The sequence below is a fragment of the Oncorhynchus tshawytscha genome, linkage group LG20 (assembly GCF_018296145.1).
Source record: "Oncorhynchus tshawytscha isolate Ot180627B linkage group LG20, Otsh_v2.0, whole genome shotgun sequence".
Classification (NCBI taxonomy): Eukaryota; Metazoa; Chordata; class Actinopteri; order Salmoniformes; family Salmonidae; genus Oncorhynchus; species Oncorhynchus tshawytscha.
In genome coordinates, this window is record NC_056448.1 from 36,598,402 (window position 1) to 36,618,112 (window position 19,711).

General features: G+C 41.8%; 3 protein-coding genes across 7 annotated transcripts in view; 2 read left to right on the forward strand and 1 right to left on the reverse strand.

Moving 5' to 3' along the window:
* The window catches only part of rapgef1b (Rap guanine nucleotide exchange factor (GEF) 1b), an 82,354-nt gene extending 81,069 nt beyond the window's left edge, over nt 1–1,285 (forward strand). The window contains 1 exon segment of the mRNA XM_042302592.1: nt 73–1,285. Coding sequence (XP_042158526.1) covers nt 73–223 — 151 coding nt within the window. The 3' untranslated portion in view covers nt 224–1,285.
* Nucleotides 1,286–5,107: 3,822 nt separating this feature from the next.
* Nucleotides 5,108–10,006, reverse strand: uck1 (uridine-cytidine kinase 1). Its single transcript, XM_024382003.2, has 7 exons — nt 9,804–10,006; nt 8,759–8,918; nt 8,346–8,442; nt 6,108–6,250; nt 5,842–5,936; nt 5,580–5,628; nt 5,108–5,503 (listed from the first exon to the last, which is right to left on the reverse strand). The coding sequence occupies exons 1-7, from the start codon at nt 9,888–9,890 to the stop codon at nt 5,304–5,306; spliced, it is 831 nt and encodes a 276-aa protein (XP_024237771.1). The 5' UTR covers nt 9,891–10,006; the 3' UTR covers nt 5,108–5,303.
* Nucleotides 10,007–14,110: 4,104 nt separating this feature from the next.
* LOC121840211 (golgin subfamily A member 6-like protein 6) lies at nt 14,111–17,487 on the forward strand. Of its 5 annotated transcripts, none has more exons than XM_042302596.1 (3): nt 14,111–16,914; nt 17,077–17,165; nt 17,310–17,486. In XM_042302596.1, the coding sequence occupies exon 1, from the start codon at nt 14,551–14,553 to the stop codon at nt 16,189–16,191; it is 1,641 nt and encodes a 546-aa protein (XP_042158530.1). In that variant the 5' UTR covers nt 14,111–14,550; the 3' UTR covers nt 16,192–16,914; nt 17,077–17,165; nt 17,310–17,486. The 5 variants fall into 5 exon arrangements, with proteins under 5 accessions (XP_042158530.1, XP_042158532.1, XP_042158529.1 ...); XM_042302598.1 differs by lacking the exon at nt 17,310–17,486 and having other exon boundaries at nt 14,111–16,485; nt 16,801–16,914; nt 17,077–17,273; XM_042302595.1 differs by having other exon boundaries at nt 14,111–17,165; nt 17,310–17,487.
* Nucleotides 17,488–19,711: the final 2,224 nt, after the last annotated feature.

A 19,711-nucleotide genomic window follows, 5' to 3' on the forward strand; every position in this document is an offset into this window, starting at 1 on the left:
CATATTTATATCGCTTATCCATCAGCACCTAGTTGATCAACTCGTTATGTCTGTCTTTCCGACACACTCCAGGCATTATGAGCTGAAGCGCAACGACGACATTGTGTGCTTCTTCAACGACTTCAGCGACCACCTGGCCGAGGAGGCGCTGTGGGAGCTCTCACTGAAGATCAAGCCTCGAAACATCACCCGGAGGCGGACAGAGCGAGAAGAGAAGACCTAGGGGGTGTAGGGGCACGGCGTGGTGCCCAAACCCGGGACCAGGTCCCGCCAAGTGACCTCCACTGTGTTACAGACACTAACTCCACTTTACTATGGACAGACATTCAGACAGACAGATGGATGGGATAGATGGATGGATGGACACAATCAGTTGGACCTAACTAACTTGGGAAGAGTGACTGACTAGGGCCGGACCAGAGCACATACAGTAGGTTGGAGGAAAAGACTGGTTTAAAATGATTCTGCACTGCTCTGCTACACTGGGATATTATGGGGGTTTTATGATTGACATGGGATTTTCTCCACCCCGAACTGCTGTTGGCAGGGGAGAAACTCCTAGCCAATGGGAGGAGAGAGGAGAAAGACTTGTATAAGAGACGTCATGTAAGGAAGATGTGGAGATACCGCTCCCCGTCCTCTCCCATTTTAGTGTGTAAGTGTGAGGTGAAAGCTCCTCTACACCCTGATACCAACACCCTATTCCCTTCTCTTCCTCCCTAAATAGTGTGTTGACCATTGGGTCAGCCCCTACTGCCCCCCTCCCCTGACTTCACTTCCCTCCAACATTGAAGGAAGATAAAGTTCCTTGTATCCATGGAATCCTCAGTATTCTGGACTGCAGTCTAGGGAATGAGAATCTGAGGGTTAGTAGAGGTGGACTGGACTTATAGCAAGAGTGTATTTGGGATATTGTGTATTATTATTATTAATCATGTATGGTTGTGATGTATTATACAGTGCTCTTTTTGTTCTTAAAAAGGATGTTTATTATGCTATTAAGAGAAGCGCTCAGCTTCTACCCAAGTGCCATAATAATGTGCACTCTAAAAAGCAACGCAACATAAAAATACCCAAAAAGAGAATGACTAAAGATGCTGTGATCTATGTATGTCATATTTAATCATTGTGTGCCATGTTTGAGTGAGAGAACTGCCAGTAGTGTGTGTGTGTGTGATCTGTGTTTGTCTGTCCATTGTGTGCTGTAGTTCTTCATTCTGATTCCTTTGGAATAATCCTGTCATCCTCATCACACTATGCAATAAAACTGCTCAGTTTCTATTCATCACTGTGTATCACCATCTTAAGAGGTTTGACAGACTATGCTGCTTATATGATCCTTATGGGAAAAATCCCAACAAGATAGGCGCTCTTAACTTTAACTTTATCATGCATTGATATCAATGGAAGTCTTGTTGCGCTTGCAAGTTAGGATTCAGCCCCAACTGGTCATTCTGGTTAGACAACCACAAGCCACTGATAGTGAACGTAATATATTTAATATTTCTTAAATATCATGGTCATTGGAAAATGCTTTACAAAATAAAGGCAAGTTAAGGCATGAATTTACCTTGGCATTGAGGAATGATCCAACAAATATACAGTTCATGAAGAAAAGTCTAAAGAATACTTAAAATGTGATACATATTGTATGAAATCCTTCATTTGTCTATAATATTCGATACATGTAGAAATCAGATTATAATATATTATGTATCAAGCATCTTGATACATGTTGCATTTATATATTTGTTCAGTATGAAACAAAGACAGGGAATCATGGTAGTACATGAAGTCTACTGCATTACTAGTTGTTGGCTGTGAAAGCCCAACAGGTAAAACACAATGTGCAAAGCCAAAATCAAAACAGACATGAACTTGAAACTAACATTATAAGGACAGCTTTCCTTCCTTCATCTCACCCTCACTCCTATTTCAGCCACAGGGGTAGTCAAGCCACTGCAGGGTAAAAAGTCACATAGAAGGCAGAGTGATTAAAAAGTGGAAGAGTTGTATTATGTACCTGTGGTTGCTCTGTTTCAATGGTATCTATTTCAGTAATATACTAATGAATCATTACTGATGTGTCAGACTCATTTTCCTCCAGACTTCCCTATCTGACTGGATGCTCTGCAGTCTGCAGGTGACAAGGGTGAGTTAAGGGCAGGCTAGTCTCCCCATCTCTCTCCCAGACCATGTCAGTAAAAGCATCAATCCTCAAATCCAACACACACACACATATATATATATACACATAATATATACATATTCATACACATACATAAATATACACACAGTGCCTTCAGAAAGTATTCACACCCCTTGACTTTTTCCACATTTTGTTAAAGCACGTATCAAACTCATTCCACGGAGGGCTGAGTGTCTGCGGGGTTTTGCTCCTCCCTTGTACTTGATTGATTGAAATAAGATCACTGATTAGTAAGGAACTCCCCTCACCTGGTTGCCTTAACTGAAAGGAGAAACAAAAAAACAGCAGACACTAGGCCCTCCATGGAATGAGTGACACCCCTGTGTTACAGCCTAAATGCAATACCCCATAATGTCAAAGTTATGTCACCTGTTCAATCCAAGTATTCATCCCTTTTGTTATGGCAACCCTAAATAAGTTCAGGAGTAAAAATGTACTTTGTGTGCAATAAGTGTCTAGCATGATTTTTTTTTTATGACTACCTCTCTGTACCCCACACATACAATTACCACAGACCAAGGATGTTTTCCAATGCCTTGCAAAGGAGGGCACCTATTGGTAGATGGGTAAACATTTTAAATGCAGACATTAAATATCATTTTGAGCATGGTGAAGTTATTAATTATACTGGATGGTGTACCAATACACAGTCACCACAAAGATACAGGCGTCCTTGCTAACTAAGTAGGCAGAGAGGAAGGAAACCGCTCAGGGATTTCACCCAGTTAGTATTGTGAAGTAACTAATGTTGATCCATCCTCAGTTCTGCTTTCACACCCATTGGCTGGTGACTTTAAAACAGTTAGTTTAATGGGTGTGAAAGCAGAACTGAGGATGGATCAACATTAGTTACTTCACAATACTAACCTCAATGAGAGTGGAAAGAAGGAAGCCTGTGTAGAATAAAAATATTCCAAAAACACTCATGTTTGCAGTCAGGCGCTAAAGTAAAACTGCGGCAAACAAATGAACTTGGTCTTGAATACAAAACATCATGTTTGGGGTAAATCCAACACAGCACATCACTCGGTACCACTATTCATACACTGAACAAAAACAAACGCAACATGTAGTGTTGGTCCCATGTTTCATGAGCTGAAATAAGATCTCAATGTGGTGCACAAATTTGCTTAAATCACTTTTAGTAAACACTTCTCCTTTGCCAAGATAATCCATCCACCTGTCTGTCAGGTGTTGCATGTCAAGAAGCTGATTAAACGGCATGATCATTACACAGGTGCACCCTGTGTTGGGGATAATAAAAGGCCACTCTAAAATGTGGTTTGGTCACAAAACAATTCCACAGATTTCTCAAGTTGAGGGAGAGTGCAATTGGCATGCTGACTGCAGGAATGTCCAACAGAACTGTTGCCAGAGAATTTAATGTTCATACTTCTACCATAAGAGAGTGGTTTCCTGACGTCAACGTTGTGAACAGAGTGCCCCATGGTGGCAGTGGGGTTATGGTATGGGCAGGCATAACTTACAGACAACAAACACAATTGCATTTTATCGATGGCAATTTGAATGCAGAGACACCGTGATGAGATCCTAAGGCCCGTTGTCATGCCATTCATCCGCCGCCATCACATTTCAGCATGATAATGCATGGCCCTATGTCACAAGGATCTGTACATAATTCCTGGAAGCTAAAAATTTCCCAGTTTTTCCATGGCCTGCATACTCACCAGACATGTCACCCATTGAGCATGTTTCAGATGCTCTGGATCGAAGTGTACGACGTGTTCCTGCCCCCACCAATATCGCACAGCCATTGAGGAGTGGCACAAAATTCCATAGGCCACAATCAATAGCCAACTCTATTCAAAGGAGATGTGTCACGCTGCATGAGGCAAATGGTGACACCTGACACTGACTGGTTTTCTGATCTACACCGCTACCTTTTTTTTTTAGGTATCTATGACCAACAGATGCATATCTGTATTCCCAGTTGTGAAATCCATAGATGAGGGCCTAATGAATTTATTTCAAGTGACTGATTTCCTTATATGAACTGTAAATCCATAATCTTTAAAATTGTTGCAAGTTATGTTTATATTTTTGTTCAGTATATTTTCAAGCACATTGTGGCTGAATTATGTTATGGGTATGCTTGTCATTGGCAAGGACTGGGGATTTTTTTTAGGACAAAATAAAAACTGACTAGAGCTAAGCACAGACAAAATCCAGAAAACCTGTTTTAGTCTGCTTTCCAACAGATACTGGGAGACAAATTCACCTTTCAGCAGGACAATAACTTTAAACGGCTAAATATTCACTAGAGTTGCTTACCAAAATGATATTGAATGTTCCTGAGTAGCCTAGTTATATTTGCCTTAAATTGCTTAAATCTATGGCAAGACTTGGAAATTAATACTTATGTAAATGAGATTTCTGTATTTCATTTTCAATACACTTGTAAAGATGTCTAAACATGTTTTCACTTTGTCCTTTTGGGGTGTTGTGTGTAGAATTGAATACAGTTTGAATTCAGGCTAACAACATATGTGGAATAAATCAAGGGGTGTGAATACCTTCTGTATATACACTGAGTGAACAAAACATTAGGAACACCTGCTCTTTAAATGACACTGACCAGGTGAATACTATGATCCATTATTGATGTCACTTGTTAAATCCACTTCAATCAGTGTAGATGAAGGGGAGAAGACAGGTTAAAGAAGGATTTAAGCCTTGAGGCAGATTGTGTTTGTGTGCCATTCAGAGGGTGAATGGGCAAGACAAAATATTTAAGTGCCTCTGAACGGGGTATGGTAGTAGGTGCCGGCCTCACTGGTTTAAGTGTGTCAAGAACTGCCACGCTGCTGGGTTTTTCAAGCTCAACAGTTCTCTGTGTGTGTCAAGAATGGTCCACCACCCAAAGGACATCCAGCCAACTTGGCACAACTGTGGGAAGCATTGGAGTCAACATGGGCCAGCATCCCTGTGGAATGCATACAACACCTTGTAGAGTCCATGCTCCAACGAATTGAGGCTGTTCTGATGGCAAAAGGGGGTGCAACCACAATATCAGGAAAGTGTATATAGAAGTAGACTGTCAGTCAGAGTAAACACACACACAGAGATGGCTGCCTCAGTGGGGGCGACTGCTCGGCTCCAGTAGGACCCTCTTCCCTAGGGGAAGGTTGGATGTGGCGTTGTCCAGGTCCCCCTGCTCCGAGAAGGCCCGCTTGAAGCCACGGCTGTGCCCGTTCACCACTCCTCCATGCTGCCACTTACAGAGGTCCCCATTCAGGATGTCTTGGATGTGCTGCACGATGAGATTTATGGCCACTGAGAATGAGAGGAAGATTAATAAGAGCGAGGGATATGAAGAGAGTCTATAGGCTTCATCAGTGCTATAACTTACCCATGTTGTCAACTCCTCTAGGAATAATTACATCTGCATATTTCTTGGTCTGGGGAAAAATAACTCAATGTAAATTTGGTAGCGAATGCTTTCAAAAGACTGCAATTAGAACAGAATATACATTTTTCACAAATTAGTCACAATGTTAAATGTGTCATATTTTAAATGTCCAGAATTAGCCCTAATTAATAAAGAATGGAAGTGTCCATTATCTGTTATCATCGGTCTATGGTATTGGTGTGTGGCTCTGCTGGACATTTACAGGTAAACAGAACTCCTCGAAGGCTGGCTTGACAAACGTAGTGTACTGGTTAAGGATCTGCTCCAGGTCTCTGTCCCTCTTCATGTCCCGCAGAACTGCAGGTCAAAATCACAACCAGGTCAGGACCAAGACAACAACCACAACCAGGTCAGGACCAAGACAAATGTGGCAATTCAGTATATACATCAAATATGCTAGAGAAAAATGTGTGTATACATAGTTGGTGCATCCCCTTGTTAAGAGTTAGTTGTGTTGGTCAGTAGTACCTCTGTGGGAAAGCCTGACATCAGAGTCAGTGTCCACAAAGAGCTTCATGTGAAACATGTCCCTCACTTCCTGAGAGTAGAATACCAGAATGCCCTCAAACAGAACCACATCAGCCGGGTACACCATGATCCTGTCCTGCAGCCTGGAACACACACATTAAGCACCAAATGTATAGTACACAGAGGTATTCTATAGACAGACTAATTTTCACCTGAATGCATGATTGGCATGTGTTAGTTCATCTGCAAATGCAATGACATGTTTGAGGCTGCACACATCAGGACGATGAACGGCTGTCTGCGGTTAGTTCACACGCTTGAGCCAAATAAGCCAGAGTAGTAGGGTGCTCTTCCTCAGCGAAAACTATAGTGAAGCTTAAGAAATACAAAGAGGCCTCCCGAGTGGCGCTAGAGGCATCATTAGACCCAGGTTCCATCCTGGACTGTATCACAACCTGTACGTGATCAGGAGACCCATAGGGTGAGCTCAATTGGCCCAGCGTCCTCTGGGTTAGGGGAGGGGTTTGCCGGGGAGCTTTATTTGACTCATCGCGCTCTAGCGACTCCTTGTGCCGGGCCGGGCGCCTGCGGGATGACCTCGGTAGTCAGGTGAACGGTGTTTCCAGTTTAAGCGGGGGGTGTTAAGAAACACGGTTTGGCGGGCCATGTTTCAGAGCCCATTGGAGAGTAACAGCGATGAGACAAGATTGAAATTGATTAAAAAAGGAGGAAAAGAAGACTAATAAAAGAAATACAAATAGCTTGAGTCTAGTCTGGGCAGTGCGTAAAGTGGGGCTGACCCCATTTAGTCGACTTGTCGATTGTTTGGTTGATTGGCTGTATTTTTTTTTTAAGAGCAGTGACAAATATGTAAAACAAATGTATGGCTCACGACACCTGTCTGATACACGCCTGTCTCAGTGGACTAATCCATTGGAGACCACAGGGATGGCTCACGACACCTGTCTGATACACGCCTGTCTCAGTGGACTAATCCATTGGAGACCACAGGGATGGCACACGACACCTGTCTGATACACGCCTGTCTCAGTGGACTAATCCATTGGAGACCACAGGGATGGCACACCAGTATCACCAGTAGTACATTTACCGTTAAATCCCATAATTTCAAATTATAAATGGTTTGTTTTCGGTAGTTTCTGTGAAAGCTGTTTTTATGTTAATGCATTCAATATATTATTACAGTGTTAGCGTTGTCATTGTAGGAGTGGACACATTGTTTGCAGAGTGCACAACCTAGGTTTATTTCTGAGTTGTCAATAAATGTATTGTCTTTTGTTTGGAGTGCTCCTGTCAATCTTGAGTGCACCTGGTAACTCATAGAAGTAGGCCTAGGCTACCTGGCCTGCACGCAAATGTAGACCTATAAATATGCCTATTTGGGGATCTGATACTATTTCTGATTGTCTTAACTCACCATCACTGTGGAGCTTCTCAAAGTAATGTTTTCTTCGCCTCAAACAGAAAGTAAATGAATTATGTTTTTACATCCATTGAGAACCACTCAGCATAAAAGGCAAAAGAAAATGTAATCCTTTGATCGGTGGAAACGTCACAATATAGGCCTGCCTGATTATTTCTTATCCCCTGCGCAAAATAGCCTACAGCCTACATATAGTTTACTTTATTCAAACAGACACACCCTATCTAAGGAAAAATACACATTTCAAAATATCGACCAATTGATTGGTCGAAAGAACAGACTCTCGGTCGACCAAGATTTGTTTTACTCGGGAACTGCCCCTAGTGTGCAGCGTGTCAGAAAACATGTAAGAGATTGCAGCAGACAACTCAGAGGCACTCTGTAGCAGGAGTGTATTCATTAGTCTGATTCCATTGCAAAACATTTGGTCTTTTGCCAAACCTTTTGCAACGGTAACCGGTTACTTTAGGGACCAAACGGAAGTACATACACTATACAAAAAGGGGAAAGACCTATATGAATTCAATTGTTTTCACTGCACAAAGTTTTCCATTTGGAGTAAACGCTATTCATTAGTCTGATTTCATTGGATTAGTCCAAAACGTTTTGCAATGGACTAATCCAATGAAATCAGACTAATAAATACACCTAGTTATTTTGGTTTTTCTTTTCAGCAAGGGTCATCTATCTGGGCTCTGTAGAATGTGGGCATTTTTTTGTCCCGTCTGTCTGAATTCAAGAATGGGATTTCTAACTCTGTTACACTGGGTCTGGATGGAATGTTTCCTTCTCACCTGGAATGCGTGACAAAGTCATATGTCGGCACCTCCACCACACTCCCCTCCACAATATCCTTCAGGGTTTGGTACATCAACTCGTTGTCAAAAGCGTCTGTAATAAACATTTCAAGGTTATTAACTCAATTACACTGTTCGGCCAGAACATTAGCCATTTATTATTCTAGCTAAGATTAATTAAACACCATGATGAACTAAATCCACGTTCTCTAAGTGATAAGTGACTGATGGAGAGCTTATGTTATTACAACGATCATACTTATATTATTACAATATTCATACAGGCCTGTAGTACATTTTACATTTAAGTTTTAGTCATTTAGCAGACGCTCTTTTCAAGAACGACTTACAGGAGCAATTCAGGGATTCGAACCAGCGACCTTAACAGCTAAGCTACCTGCCACCCCTACCTGGGTGGTCAAAGTTGTACTGGCCCTTGAGTGCCTTGGCCTTCTGGTCAAGTGTCAAGACTCTGTAGAAACTGTCTTGGCTGACGATAGCAACTTTCCTCTGATGATGGTCCACCTTGTTCTGGCCCAGTAACTCCATGATTTTGGCACATACGGTAGACTAATAAAAAACAGACAGGTTTATTATTTCCTAGATTAGCACAATTTACCTAACTCTATCACGTAGAAAAGGGGTTGTGTGTTGAGTAAAGTTTCCATGAATTGTGTGTAATATGCCATGTGAAAGACCTGTTACATGCAGAAAATGTATTGACATTTGGCATATTTAGTTGGCACATTTCAAAATTATCTCAGACAGAAAACAAGACACTAGTTGAATTGGTGGCAAGAGACATCCTGACACCCCCACATCACATCACATCAAGAGTTATCCTATTCCTGCATGACAACCAAGCTAAGAGGGCGCAATAATTCTAACTAGTTAGCTGCATACCATTAGCTAGCTAACTCTAAGTGCCTTAAATTAATGAAAAGACGTTTGTGAATTATTAGGCCAAAGAAAAAAATATATACAAATTGTTATCACGTTTTGGTAAAGGGGCGTGTCTGCTCTCAGTTCGCGGGGAAACGAAAGCTAACGTTTGCGACTGTAATGTTACTGATTGTTGACACGACCTATAACGTTAAAGGCGTTTGATGGTCAATTTGTTATCTGCAATGGCCGTGCAGCATTTACGGTGATATGGCCTCTACAGAAGTCAAGGCATTCATTATTCTTGCGCTTCGCGGAGCAGAGCTGATGTGAAGAAGTTAAAGTGAGTTTGTGTTTACACAGGACCTTCCGCCCTCAATAATGTCAACGCGGAGCAATACTAGTCCCTCAGCATTATTACAACATTTGAGAGACGCAAAGATGCGGTACAGAGCTCAATTTGGCCTCTACGTGCCTCCAGAGGCCCCGAACACATTTTTGGATCAAGCATAGACTGGCTCTTACTAACCCATACAGCTAGATACGGTACACTAGTTATTATTAGTTACCTACCTTGCCACTGGCAGTTCCTCCGCTAACACCAATCAGAAACGGACGGTGTCTTGGACGCTCCATCTCGAATGGTCTGATAGCAGTCATATCGGGCCAATTTGTCGATTAACAGCAGGCTTGTTTAGAAAGGTTCCTTGTTCTTGAAAGTTCTATGGCAGACCACCAATTGGTGTATTGCTGTACGGGGACTTCTTCTTTGATATTATGGCGGTCCGCAAACAAATTATATTGGTGCATGCCGCCACCTGCTGTTTTGGCTGTATATCTGGCCAAACAATTAACAAAATAAAACTGAACAAAAACCAAACTCGATGTACTCCTTTATTCCGATTCAACTGCCAACGCCCATCCCTACAGGCACTGGGGCCAGAGAAAAAAGAGCATCTTCGGACAGTATTCTTTGCACTGAGCAGTGTAGACCTTGAAACCCAAAAACCTTTCTTCCACAGATACTATTATGTCCAGTTTCTTAGTTCGTTTGTGCATTACAATTAATCACATGCCCGATAAACACCATATAATCCACCTTCTTCACAATCAGCCTATCAGTTTCCCTCAGCTGTTGAACAATACTGAATCTCCCCAGTCCACCTTCTTCACAATCAGCCTATCAGTTTCTCTCAGCTGTTGAACAATACTGAATCTCCCCAGTCCACATTCTTCACAATCAGCCCATCAGTTTCCCTCAGCTGTTGAACAATACTGAATCTCCCCAGTCCACCTTCTTCACAATCAGCCTATCAGTTTCCCTCAGCTGTTGAACAATACTGAATCTCCCCAGTCCACCTTCTTCACAATCAGCCTATCAGTTTCCCTCAGCTGTTGAACAATACTGAATCTCCCCAGTCCACCTTCTTTACAATCAGCCTATCAGTTTCCCTCAGCTGTTGAACAATACTGAATCTCCCCAGTCCACCTTCTTCACAATCAGCCTATCAGTTTCTCTCAGCTGTTGAACAATACTGAATCTCCCCAGTCCACCTGCTTCACAAAACAAGAATCTGTTCACGTTCAAATGTGCGAGAACATGGACATCACTTCCTTCAGAAAAATAATGTTTGTAAAAACATCAAAATAAGGATACTTATTTTGAAACTCATTAAATAAGTGTGTAAACAATCTGTAATGTTGCAATTATACATTCAATTGGCCACCATGTCGTTTTTGTAATAATGTTCTATTGCATAGGCCTACTGGTTCTCTGAAGCATGCAGGAGAGGACTACAATGATTGCACGAGTGCATATAAAAGAAAGTGGTCTTTTCGGGCCCAAATACACACAGGAGACCCCTCAGGAAATACAAACAATTATATATATATATATATATATATATATGAAATAAAAACAATCATAATATGCATCAAAGTCCATGCTTGTAAAGGGATGTACAATGATGATTATCAACCACTCAACAGTTGTTCAAGTGTTCATTTTCTACATGTATTGTAGTACAGTTTCTAAAGAACCCTTGTTTTCAGGCAGGGTACAACAAGAGTTACCTTGGAATCTACATTGAAATTACAATGTGTACATTTTTTAAACTTATGAATGTATTTCTTTCTTGTTGTCCCAGGATTTTCACTTAGCAAACCCCTGAGCTGACAAGGTACAAATCTGTCGTTCTGCCCCTGAACAAGGCAGTTAACCCACTGTTCCCAGGCCGTCATTGAAAATAAGAATGTGTTCTTAACTGACTTGCCTGGTTAAATAAAGGTACAATTTAAAAATTTAAAATATGTAATATCAACACAAAACTGATCATATTGTAGTACACTACGTAGATAATAGGATGCCATTTTAAGACACAGACCCTAGAGACATCCTGGCTATCAGAGGACACCCACTCATGATGCATCATGAACAGTAGCTGTGAAGTGATACACATTGCTACAGTGTGGTTTTTACCATGTTTATGAGCTTACTGGTACTAAATATACTGTATTTCAAACATAGAAGTGGATTAATTGGTTAATAGGCCTATGTGGCTCTGGTGATTTGTTGTCTGTCAGGGTGGGTGTGGCTTCCCATGGCACCACATTATATCACAATTGTGATGTCATAAATGATTGAATTCTGATATGATGACAGCCTAAAAGGTTTGCCATAGCATTACTGTCATATTACAGCAACACTTACAAGTTCAATTCAGAGTCAAAATCATTGCTATATTTTGGATGGTTATTTTGGTGGTAAGTAGTTGTGACCACTTGTGATTTAGTGTGAAAAGGCCTACTTTGTGACACAATTTAATTTAGATGATGTAAATGATATCATATTTTTAAGACATATTGTATCTTTTTCAGGATTACTGTAATTGAAGGAACTATGGGAAAGTTCTCCTTTCCAAGGCTCATCATAAGAATGGTTAGAATATCTTTTCTCTCACCACCCTCATTGTCAAAACTCCAGTGATTTAAAATCATCACTTTGACATATAGGCCTATGAGCTTTTCTAAGATTGAAAATAACAAGCTTGTATCATGATAACCTCATTTCTGACTGCATGTTTGTCATCATTTTCATTTCTAGCCATGGGTAAAACGGACTGCACAGGATGATTTCTGCACAGGAACTACTGAACTCCACAGGCCCAGAACACACCAACCTCACAACTCCTCACAACTCCCCAGCCTTAATGTAAGTCCCATCTGCAGGCTAAATCTACGACCCACTAAAGTGGTCCAGACTAATCATGTATGGCCAATCAGTGTAAACTTTGTACAAACTACGGCTTGATCTAGTGTCAACATTATACCTTTTTGATATTCTATATCAATTAAATACAATGGAAGGCACATAATAATCCAATGAGTAAAATCAAATATACCATGTTCTATTCTCAATATCCCTACTGCCCCAAAGGTGTGTAGGCAGGACAAGGAGAACACCGATTCTATCCAGAAGAAGAGGAAAAAGAAGAGGCTAAATGAGAAGGGAACCCAGGTTGAACTAGGCATGCGGGAGGATATCCATGACCTTGACCTCGCCCATTGGAGATTGGCTAGAGAGACATGGAGAACTGAGCGAGGAAACATGAGGGAGATTAAGGCGCTGTATGGAGAAATATTTAGGCTGCACCAACTCTTGGCGGAGGTAACAAGAGCAGTTTTCTTTAATCAGTCTTTCATATCAGTAGATATACTGCAGTTGCTTTAGATGTTCCCAATCCTGATACACAGAAATTAGATCTAAATAGATAGAATAGTGAAATAAGAAGACAAGAAAAATAACTGCTCACTGGAAGTATTCTCAGGAAGGTCTGAATTCTGCACTGGTAGTATTATTAAGAAGGTCTGCATTCTGCACTGGTAGTATTATTAAGAAGGTCTGCATTCTGCACTGGTAGTATTATTAAGAAGGTCTGCATTCTGCACTGGTAGTATTATTAAGAAGGTCTGCATTCTGCACTGGTAGTATTATTAAGAAGGTCTGCATTCTGCACTGGTAGTATTATTAAGAAGGTCTGCATTCTGCACTGGTAGTATTATTAAGAAGGTCTGCATTCTGCACTGGTAGTATTCTCAGGAAGGTCTGCATTCTGCACTGGTAGTATTCTCAGGAAGGTCTGAATTCTGCACTGGTAGTATTATTAAGAAGGTCTGCATTCTGCACTGGTAGAATTATTAAGAAGGTCTGCATTCTGCATAGGTAGTATTCTCAGGAAGGTCAGAATTCTGCACTGGTAGTATTATTAAGAAGGTCTGAATTCTGCACTGGTAGTATTATTAAGAAGGTCTGCATTCTGCACTGGTAGTATTATTAAGAAGGTCTGCATTCTGCACTGGTAGTATTATTAAGAAGGTCTGCATTCTGCACTGGTAGTATTATTAAGAAGGTCTGCATTCTGCACTGGTAGTATTATTAAGAAGGACTGCATTCTGCATTGGTAGTATTCTCAGGAAGGTCTGCATTCTGCACTGGTAGTATTCTCAGGAAGGTCTGAATTCTGCACTGGTAGTATTATTAAGAAGGTCTGCATTCTGCACTGGTAGAATTATTAAGAAGGTCTGCATTCTGCATAGGTAGTATTCTCAGGAAGGTCAGAATTCTGCACTGGTAGTATTATTAAGAAGGTCTGCATTCTGCACTTGTAGTATTATTAAGAAGGTCTGCATTATGCACTGGTAGTATTATTAAGAAGGTCTGCATTCTGCACTGGTAGTATTATTAAGAAGGTCTGCATTCTGCACTGGTAGTATTATTAGGAATGTCTGCATTCTTAGAATAAAGTTGTAAAGGAATGGAAGAATTTCTGAATTGGAATGATTCCAAAAGTGTGGACCGTCCCATTTTCCTAATAGGCTAATATACAGTAATAAAACGTGTTTTCTCTATGATATTTATTACCCATACACATGTAATTGTTGTAAGATAGTAATAACAATAACCATCAAGCTATTAAGTAATAAATGTGTGTCTGTCATCATACAGATTGGAGTGGATAAAGGGGTGATCAAGCAGCGCTCCACCTCCTCCATTATTTGTCCCGTCTCCCCGACACTGCCAGCTTTCCCCTGGTACAACCACCACAGGTACCTCGCCAACAGCCAATCGGAGCCTGACCAGCATGCTGCCGGCACCCAGAAGGACCCACCTAAGAAACACTCAATCTTTCCCCCTCTGGACACACAGAGCTGCACCTCCCCTGATAAATGGCCTCATTCTCCGTCCAAGACGTCACACCCACACGCTTCACACCGATTTGCTGTCCCATCCCACCTCCTGGCTTCCGGCCCTCCTGCCCGGATGAGACAGACCCATCCGCAGGTCCAACCCAGGTCCCCATTGACTGGCCAGGCAAAGGTCAAGGATGAGGTTAAGAGGCCAGAGACTGCATCGTCTGAGGAATTGTCTGAGGAAGTTCAACGGAGAGGAGCAGAAATTGCAAGCATGTATAAAGCACAGCTGAAAGAGAGGATGGCCCAAAAGAGAAAGGAAGAGATTCTGAAGAAAATGGCAAACAGCGATGACAAGAACGATGACACTGAGGCCTCCTGCTCCTCTGCAGTAAAACGATCTAATACCCCTGCCACAGCCCCCGAGCGCCCGGCCAGCCCAGAGGCCACGCCAGTGGCCGCCCGAGAGGACACTCAGGGGGACACCCAGCAGGACCTGGCAGAGGTTGTGAATGTGCTCAAGAGGCAATCATCTGATCTATACCTGCCTGACGACGTTTGTGAGGAGTCACTCACATGGAAATCCATTTACGAGGAGCTGTGCCCGCTCGCTCACAGAGTGAACACAGAAGCTGACTACATCAAGGCGCTCCGCGTCATCACTGAGAATGCTGTGACTCCCTCGTGCTCGTCTGAGGATGATGTGTCTCAGAGTGTGAGTGAGGACACAAGTCAGGAGGGGAGTAGTGAAAGTGAGGAGAGCATGAGTGGGCAACAGCAGAGATGTCTACACAGGGATCCTTATGGTAAGAGGGACAGGAAGGAGATTGATAGTGGTAAAATGGAAGGGAGATTTGCAACCGCCAATGCAATGTCTATGATGGCGAGCCGAGGGATAGAAGAACTTAATGCCATGAGCTACGCAGACAGGATCAAATATTTCAAGTATGAGGCTAAGAGAAATGAAGAGATGATGAAGATTGAAAGGAGGAAGGAAAAAGCCAGGGACGAAGAGCTCAAAAAGTGGGAAAAGAGGCAGAAGAAATTGAATGAGGAGGAAAGGAAAAGGACAGAAAATATGGAACAAAACAAGTTAGAGGAGCAGAGGAAAAGGGAGAAGGCAGAGATGAAACTAAAGATCGAACATGAGAAAAAGAGACAAGAGCAAGAGAAAAAGAGAGAGAAAAAAGAAAGAAAGCAGCAGGAGATGCAACAGAAGGCCCGTGCAAAAGAAGAGAAAAAGAGGGCAGAGAAGTTGAAAAAGATGGAGAAACAGAGGATGGAGGAGGAGAGGAACAGGGAAAAGGAGAGAATGAAGGTGTTGGAGATGCAGCAAAAGGCACGAGAGAAAGAAGAGAAGAGGAGGAAAGAGGAACAGAAAAGGAGATTGAAGATACAGCAGGAACAAGAGAAGGAGGAACAGAAAAGGCAGACAAGGATACGGGACGAGGATAAGAAGAGAGCAGAGCTTCAAAGAATAAAAGATCACGAGGCCAGGTTCAAGATGGAGATGGAGAAACTGTATGAGAGAGAAGAGAGGAATGCACAGATTGAAAGAGAAAAGAGGCGTGCGCTGTGTCAGAAAAAAGGACAGACACAGAGAGCAAAACAGGTGGTGGCATACGAGGTCACAGCGTCTACATCTGACGCCTCTGTGCGGAGGGAAGAGAGGGAGCAGCGTCCAGAGACCGCTCACGCACAGTCTGCAAAGAGGAGAACAAGGAAGAAGCAGAAGAAAGCGGCGGACGAGGCATCGACAACTTTTCAGTAGATGACAAAAGAAAGGGAGCAGACAAAAGAAGAAATGTACAAGTCAATGCTCCTAGGTATGTTGATAGATGTAAATAAACAACAAATGAGTTTGTTTTAAAGAGTTAAAAACAATCAAAAAAACGAGAAAATAAGCAAAAGGAGGAACAAATTATAAGGAAGCCAGGCCTGAGGGTGAAGAGGAGGAAACATGAGAGAGGAGGAAGAGAGACCAGAGTGGTTTATCAGGAGGGAAGTAGGAGATATGGAATTCAAGTTCTGATGGACAGAATCAGGAAGGACCATGGGATAAAAGGTAAATGAGATTAGCAGTAAAGAAGAGCTGAGTGGATCAAAAGAAAGTTATGGAAAACACAAGGGGGGAGGCAAGATAAACAGAGACCCAGAGAAAAGAGGTGAAAACACTTTATAAGAGTAATAGAGAGGAGATTGAACTAGATTTCTGATGGACATATGGCCAAAATAACTATTTAAATAACTAAGGATTAGCAGAAAAGGAGAAGACCAAGAGCACAGGAAAAATAACCAACAGACGTCAAAAAGAAAGGAAGTCTGCCTCTTCTACTTCTCTTTTAAAGTTGCTTTGGTTGCCTTTTGTCCTCTTTCTAAGCCTGTTCAAGTCTGAGATAGATGAAAAGAGCAGCCAAAGAAACAGATCTGTTGAAGCATCAATTGGAAAGGATGGGAGGTTTGGAGGAGGAGCACAGCTGGATGACTACATTAGGTAAGTGTTTACTATCAAAGCCTGTTCTCTGTAGACAACTGTATTAGTGTTGATAGAAGTATGTTTAGGTAATGTTGTTCAACTCAAACACTACAATTCCTGATCTCATGTGATTATTCACCTCAAGTGAGTGGGCTTTCGGATGTTTTTTTCCTGAAACAGATTGTGGCATATGAGGTCTGTTGAAGCATCAATAGAAAAGGATGAAAGGGAGGGAGGCAGGAAGAGGAAAACACAGAAGAGCAGATGAGGTAAGTGCTTGGGCTTGTGATGAGAGGATAGGGGCTCCACAACTGGGGTTCATGATTGACATTTCTCAGACAAATTGTATTACTGTGAATCCCATTCGTTCAATGACTGTTTGATTCATTCCTGACGGAATAATTGTTTTACAGGAGCACTCTATGTTCTGCTTTCATGAGCTGCTGGAGGACATCATGGAGGAAGAGAGAGAGGGTCTAGGATAGGCAGTTTGCCATGGCCCTAAATGGGCCTTTGAATGTTAATTATTCCTGCTTCATATCATACAACTTTACAATAAAAATGAATTGTAAGCATCAGCCTTTTCTGTTTGAGTGTGATCAGTGCAGTAGTAGTAAGATTGGTGTAAACCCAAGGAATATTCTGACCTTCTAGGCAGAGTTCCTCTGTCCAGTGTCTGTGTTCTTTTGCCCAGTGTCTGTGTTCTTTTGCCCATCTTAATCTTTTTATTGGCCAGTCAGATATTGCTTTTTCTTTGCAACTCTGCCTAGAATGCCAGCATCCCGGAATCGCCTCTTCACTGTTGACATTGAGACTGGTTTTTTTCAGGTACTATTTAATGAAGCTGCCAGTTGAGGCATCTATTTCTCAAACTAGACACTCTAATGTATTCTTGCTCAGTTGTGCACCAGGGCCACCCCCTCTTTCTATTCTGGTTATTGCCAGTTTGCACTGTTCTGTGGAGTAGTACACAGCGTTGTACGAGATCTTCAGTTTCTTGGCAATTTCTCGCATGGAATAGCCTTAATTTCTCAGAACTAGAATAGGCTGACGAGGTTCAGAATAAAGTTCTTTGTTTCTGGCCATTTTGAGCCTGTAATCGAACCCACAAATGCTGATGCTCCAGATACCCAACTAGTCTAAAGGCCAGTTTTATTGCTTCTTTAATCAGAACAGTTTTCAGCTGTGCTAACGTAATTGCAAAAGGGTTTTCTAATGATCAATTAGCCTTTTAAAATGATACATTTGGATTAGCTAACAACGTGCCATTGGAACACAGGAGTTATGGTTTCTGATAATGGGCCTCTGTACAACTATGTACAGTTGAAGTCGGAAGTTTATATACACTTAGGTTGGCGTCAATTAAACTCGTTTTTCAACCACTCCACAAATTTCTTGTTAACAAACGATAGTTTTGGCAAGTCGGTTAGGACATCTACTGTGTGCAGGACAAGTCATTTTTCCAGCAAATGTTTCTAACAGATTATTTCACTTATAATTCACTGTATCACAATTGCAGTGGATCAGAAGTTTACTTACACTAAGGTGACTGTGCCTTTAAACATTTTGAAAAATTCCAGAAAATGATGTCATGGCTTTAGAAGCTTCCGATAGGCTAATTGACATTTTAGTCAATTGGAGATGTGGATGTATTTCAAGGCCTACCTTCAAACTCAGTGCCTCTTTGCTTGACGTCATGGGAAAATCAAAAGAAATCAGCCAAGACCTCAGAAAAAAAAAAATGTAGGCCTCCACAAGTCTGCTTCATCTTTGGGAGCAATTTCCCAACGCCTGAAGGTATCATCTGTACAAACAATAGTACGCAAGTATAAACACCATGGGACCACGCAGCCATCATACGACTCAGGAAGGAGACACGTTCTGTCTCCAAGAGATGAGCGTACTTTGGTGCGAAAAGTGCAAATCAATCCCAGAATAGCAGCAAAGAACCTTGTGAAGATGCTAGAGGAAACATGTACAAAGTATCTATATCCACAGTAAAATGAGTCATATATCAACATAACCCGAAAGGCCGCTCTACAAGGAAGAAGCCACTGCTCCAAAACCTCCATAAAAAAGCCAGACTACAGTTTGCAACTGCACATGGGGACAAAGAAAGTACTTTTTGGAGAAATGTCCTCAGCTATTTTGAAATAAAAATATACCTATTTGGCCATCCCAACCGTGAGGAACAGGGGTTGTAGCATGTTGTGGGGGTACTTCGCTGCGTGGGGGTACTGTGGGGGTACTTCAGACTGGTGAACTTCACGAAATAGATAGCATCATGAGTGAGGGTAAAATGTGGATATATTGAAGCAACATCAAGACATGTCAGGAAGTTAAAGCTTGGTCGTAACTTCCAACTGGACAATGATCCCAAGCATACGTCCAAAGTTGTGGAACAATGGCTTAAGGACAACGAAGTCAAGTTATTGGACTGGCCATCACAAGGCCCTGACTTCAAACCTATAGAACATTTGTGGGCAGAACTGAAAAAGCGTGTGCGAGCAAGTAAGCCTACAAACCGACCTCCGTTACAACAGTTCTGTCAGGAGGAATGGGCCAAAATTCACCCAACTTATTGTGGGAAGCTTGTGGAAGGCTACCCAAAATGTTTGACCCAACTTAAATTTAAAGGCAATGCTACCAAACACTAATCGAGTGTATGTAAACTTCTGACCCACTGGGAATGTGATGAAAGGAATAAAAGCTGAAATCTTGATTATGCTGACAGTTCACATTCTAATACAGTGAGGATCCTAAATGACCAAAGACAAGGAATTTTAATAGGATTAAGTCAGGATTTTTTTTTAAA

Excerpts from the sequence above, each read along its gene's own strand:
- LOC121840211 (XM_042302595.1), top strand. The coding sequence starts at position 14,551 with ATGAGACAGACCCATCCGCAGGTCCAACCCAGGTCCCCATTGACTGGC.
- uck1 (XM_024382003.2), bottom strand. The coding sequence starts at position 9,890 with ATGACTGCTATCAGACCATTCGAGATGGAGCGTCCAAGACACCGTCCG. Across the intron at positions 8,443-8,758 it reads GTACAACTTTGACCACCCAG|ACGCTTTTGACAACGAGTTG; the intron begins GTAGGGGTGGCA and ends TGTTTATTACAG. Across the intron at positions 5,629-5,841 it reads TCGAGGAGTTCTGTTTACCT|ACCAAGAAATATGCAGATGT; the intron begins GTAAATGTCCAG and ends ATTTTTCCCCAG.